This window comes from Limulus polyphemus, unplaced genomic scaffold (genome assembly GCF_000517525.1).
Source record: "Limulus polyphemus unplaced genomic scaffold, Limulus_polyphemus-2.1.2 Scaffold4226, whole genome shotgun sequence".
Classification (NCBI taxonomy): domain Eukaryota; kingdom Metazoa; phylum Arthropoda; class Merostomata; order Xiphosura; family Limulidae; genus Limulus; species Limulus polyphemus.
In genome coordinates, this window is record NW_013669836.1 from 86,569 (window position 1) to 91,607 (window position 5,039).

Here is a 5,039-nt window from a genome sequence, read left to right on the forward strand (position 1 = left end):
CAATGCTAAATTTTTCAACAAAAAAAAAAAAAAAATTGACCCGCGATCAAAAAAGGTTGCCGACCACTGTTTTAGCTATTTTCGCGTTTGTGGCTACTTTTAAACTGTTTCAATATATCTTATCTCTTCCTTATGAAGAATCTTTCTGAAGCTTATTATATAAGTTAGCATCTTTTCCTTATCCTCTTTATTAATATACTTTTAAAAACTTTTCTACTTAGCACAAGTTTCAAGTTCCCTTTATTTTCCAGGGTTATAAATAAACATTTAAAACTTTAATGCTTGGGATATGTTTCTACACGTATTTAATTTTGATCTGTATTAATAAACTCATTAAAGTTCTTACATGATGGAAATTTCAGTATAGTTTCCTCTTTCTTTCAGTATCATAAACTTGTTAAAACATCCTTGTCGTATCCTGTATGGATATCATAGTTTTACTTAAAATTCAGTTTTTGTTTATTAGTATATTTGTTACAGAACTTTATCTAAAGTTACACAAGAGCTATCTGCACAAAACCATTCCTTATTTTGAACTGAAGACAAGACAGAATGCAGCAAGTTAAAAACACCCTTATCTGACTGATGGAAACCTGTATTAGGAGATCAAGTCGTCTTCAAAACAAATAATTTCTTCTCTCACACTGACCTCATGAAAACTTGTACTTGACCATTGAAATATCCCCAAAGTAGTTTAGTGTGGTAGAAGATTTGTTGTTGTTTTTTTATTAAGCACAAAGCTACACAAAGGGCTATCTGAACTCTGCCCACCACGGGTATCGAAACCCGGTTTCTAGCAATATTAGTCCCCGGACATATCACTGTGCCACTGGCAGGCGAGGTAGAAGAAATTTAGGCTGTTGAACTTTCCTAGATGTATTAAGTTCCTCCAAGTAAAAATTTATTGTAACAAATTTTTATTCAATTTTGAAATAACTTTTTATTAAGTATGAAAATATGCCTAATATATCTCAGTTTTCCATTTGTACAAAATTGAATGTTTTTATTATTGTTTTTTACCACAAACTGTATGCCGTCCCGCTAAATACGTTACATAATATATTTATATTCTACTGTTGAATATGGTTCAATAAAAAACTACTGAATTATTCAGAGCCTCGTGTGTACATAAAGAGTAGTTTCCGCTCCTCTCTATTGTCTCGAAGTTTTTCTTTGTTATATTAAAACATAAGCCATGAAGTGCATGGGAAACGGTTTCGGCAACAGTAATTCCGAACTCGTTATTATTATGTATTTATTAACTTCTATACTTAGTACTTTATCAAGAAGCTTTATATTTTCCCTTAGCAACGCGTGTCAAGGTTATCTAGGCAACTAAAATTCTAAGTAACTCGAGATGTGTACTGTAGTTTCAATGAACACGATATAATCACATTGACTGTTCCTCATCCAGTGGCTCAGCCGCAAGTCTGTGAAATTATAACGCTAAAAATCGGTTTTCGATACCCATGATGGGCACAGTATAGATAGCCCATTGTGTAACTTTGCGCTTAACAACAAACAAACAAATAAAAATTTCTCAAAGTTTCTAGAAAAACGTTATATTTTGTTTATCTCTAATCATGGAGTGGAAATCCCCTTTTCATGGTTTCATGCTAATCACGTGACTGAACTTTTTACAGTACACAACATTAATTTTAAGGGCTTGTTCGTTGGAATAAAAAATAACAGCTTTTTATTAGTTTGTTCGCTAGAATAAAAATATCAGTCGAATTATATTGTTCGAGGCGGCTGGCTCGCTGCCTTTCTTCTGGTCAATAATTAACATTAGGGAGGTGTGTTCCTGATTTATAGGAATCTTTGACCTGACCATTCAGCCCACGTACGCATAAGGTGCCCTTCAGATTGAAAGATCCAATTCGAGTAAGAACAAATAAATTAATTATCATATCTCTCACTGCTTTGCTAAAGTTCATCAGTGTATATATATTTTTTGTTACTCATTATAGCAGTTTCTTATGAAATAAAAACAAATTTACATACAATTCCAAACAATATACATTAACCATTCGTCCTCGTAATCAAATAGTTTAACGTTCCTGCATTATAAAATAAATTCTACCTTACAAGTATGAATAAAAAATAACTATAATTTGATTTTAGAGCATTCGTCTATAGATTTTGTCCTCCAGAGGCTCAGCGGTAAGTATGCAGGTTTACGACGCTAAAATGTGGGTTTTGATACCTGTGGTGGGTAGAATACAGATAGCCCATTGCATAGTTTTGTGCTTAACAACGACCAAATCAAATCAATATAAAATTTTTCCGAAGGATTTCTGGCTCTCAAACGTCAAACTATTCAAACACTTTAGAAAAGGTTGGCATAATTTTAAGTATGCAAGGACTTTTTATTTTTTTAGTATTTTCAAGCAATGCTAACAATGGGCTATCTTCGCATAGCCTTTCATAATTCTGAGCTGACAGACTAGAGGGGAAGCAGCTAGTCAACAACAATCGCCACCAACTACTGAGCTACCCTTGTCTTACCAAATAATTGGAGTTGGCTGTCACTTTTATAGTGCACTTACGCTACAAAGGTGCGGAGGGCATTTTTGCAGCAAACAGAACACGAACGTTGAAAGTTGATTCACAGTTTGTAAACATTTGGCTACCCCCGGCCATGCAAGCAAAAGGATCGAGAAATCTGTAAAGAAGTTTTGAAAAACTAAACTTTCTAAACGTTATAACGTTTTAGTAAGATAAATGCGGACCAGCCTTGTATTTATTGGTTGTCGATATATATTTTAATACTGTAATGACAAGTTCTACTAAGAGTGCAATACCGTAAGCTCCTAAAAATAAATAACTAAGAAAAAAAAACTAATAAATATAGAAGTCTATCGATATAGAAAGTTAGCAACGTGTTATCTAAGTTTTTGCATGGCATATTCAAATTATTATTTACGTAAAGAATTAAAGATAAATTATTATGATTATTGTTTGTAAAACAGCTCTAATCACGAGAAGTACAAACACTAAAGTCACATATTTGATATCGTTCGTATATATTTCTAAATGTCTTAGGAGTTCTTTTTATTTTATTTTGCTCTTAGAGTATTGTTAATGTTAGTTCACGCATTAAACTGTAACAGTTCAAGCTTCCTATCATGAAGTAGAACAAAGAAGTAAAACTTTGTGTTAAATAATTTCACGCAAAATTATAAGTTTATAATTCGATGATTATGTGCACACAATTTTAACAAATCCCAGATGAATATTTCTTTTTTTTCTTCTTCTTCGACATAACAGTTTGGTAAACATGCCTAATAGTGATAGCTTCGTAAAACTTGTCGACTCGTGCTTGGAGCTGACTTCTCCTATATAAATACTCACCACCCCTGAAATAAGCCTACCTTTAATTGGACAAAGTTGAGCATGGCGATAAATCAGGGACAAATCAATAAAAAAACGCAGGGTACTTACTGATGCCCTTGAAAGTTATTTATACAAACTTTTTATTGAGTGTTAACTGGTATATTTCAAAAGGCGTGTGAATGTTCTGACTAATAAACAAGGTCGTTACAAGGTCAGTATTTTAAGGCATAAGCGAACTGCAGAGACGCGTGACTATTGAAAAGCACATAGCACTAAATAAATATTCAAGAACTTAAACTAAAAAAGCTCAAGGTCTTATAGTAATTCTAAACTTCCCCACGGTCACTATGGTAGAGATCCCTCAAGCCGTAAATGAGGAAAGAAGTTTTTAGTTGATGGTGGGAAATAAGCTTTAACTTTAAACTTATTTTCAAAATTTTCTGGGCATATTGAAGACGATGTTTTACCAAAATTAAAAACGATAAAAACAACAACAATTAATGTAGGTGGTAAATAATACATATTAGTAATATATATATATATATTTATATATCTAGAGAGAGAGAGACCATTACGTCATGCTACGTTGTGCACGTGGGCTAAATCATGGAACTTTGCAGCTGAATCTAGCTTCATTTTTTCCTATAATCATCCAGAAAGTGGAGATAACGAATTACTTCTGGGTGTTTACAAGAAATCAGGAGAATCATACGATTTGTCAATACATGTAAAAGGAGAACAATCACGTGCGGCCTGTCCTGGTTTCAAGATTGGGCAATGGCACCAGCTCTGTTATGTCTGGTCAGGAATAAGTGGACGGAATGAAATGTATGTTGACGGAAGTAAATGTTCAGAGAGTAAAATCAAAGTAGGAGTCGGTGTAGAAATTCGCCGTGATGGGTCTGCTGTTATTGGACAAGAACAAGACAAAATTGGTGGTGGTTTCGATTCAAAACAAGCTTGGCATGGGGAACTAAGTGATCTGCAACTCTGGAGTGAGCCACTATGTTCAACTCAGATATATAGGCTTTTTCGTCGTGATTCTAACCAAGTTGGTTCCGTTATTAGTTGGATGCAGAGTTCAATCGTAGCAAATGGGGTTGTTTTCTCGGGAAGTAATGAATGTAATGACTTAAAAGAAGTGTAAAAATATTGTAACTTTGTTGTCAAGATAGTATAAGTTAACATTCTTTAATATGTGTTTTAGAATTATTCAATAAGATTAAAGGCACATGAATAAAGTTTTTTGAATTGTAACTAAAAGTAATCAGTTGAATAAAAATCCTGTTGATTTTCGGTATGTAACATGTGTTACGTCTCCGTTTGTTAATTAACTTTCCGTAACTTCGTTCCGACAAACTTAAGCGACACAACCCCTTTCTTAATAAAACTAGTTTATTCTTTCCAAATATAACTTTACCGATACACTCAACTTCAACAATCGAGCTAAACAAATGCTGTAACGTCTCTCGTGCTCTCTGACTGCAGTTCAATTACTCAAAATCTATCCACACATTACATTCCCCTCTTTTATATACCAGCCTACCCTATCTAGCAAATACTAGACCATTCGCCAAGATACGGGATAGTTCTAGAAACAAGAGAGCGTGAGAATTGTCACGTGATCTCGATGACGCAACACATGCTTTGTGTGTGTTTGTTTTGTTGTTAAGTGCAAAGCTACACAGTGGTTTACCTGTGAT

At 33.8% G+C, this 5,039-nt stretch overlaps 1 protein-coding gene across 1 annotated transcript; it reads left to right on the forward strand.

Annotated features, from left to right (window-relative positions):
- The first annotated feature begins 4,162 nt into the window (after window positions 1–4,162).
- Window positions 4,163–4,483, forward strand: LOC106470803 (C-reactive protein 1.4-like). Its single transcript, XM_013931368.1, has one exon. The coding sequence runs from the start codon at window positions 4,163–4,165 to the stop codon at window positions 4,481–4,483; it is 321 nt and encodes a 106-aa protein (XP_013786822.1).
- Window positions 4,484–5,039: the final 556 nt, after the last annotated feature.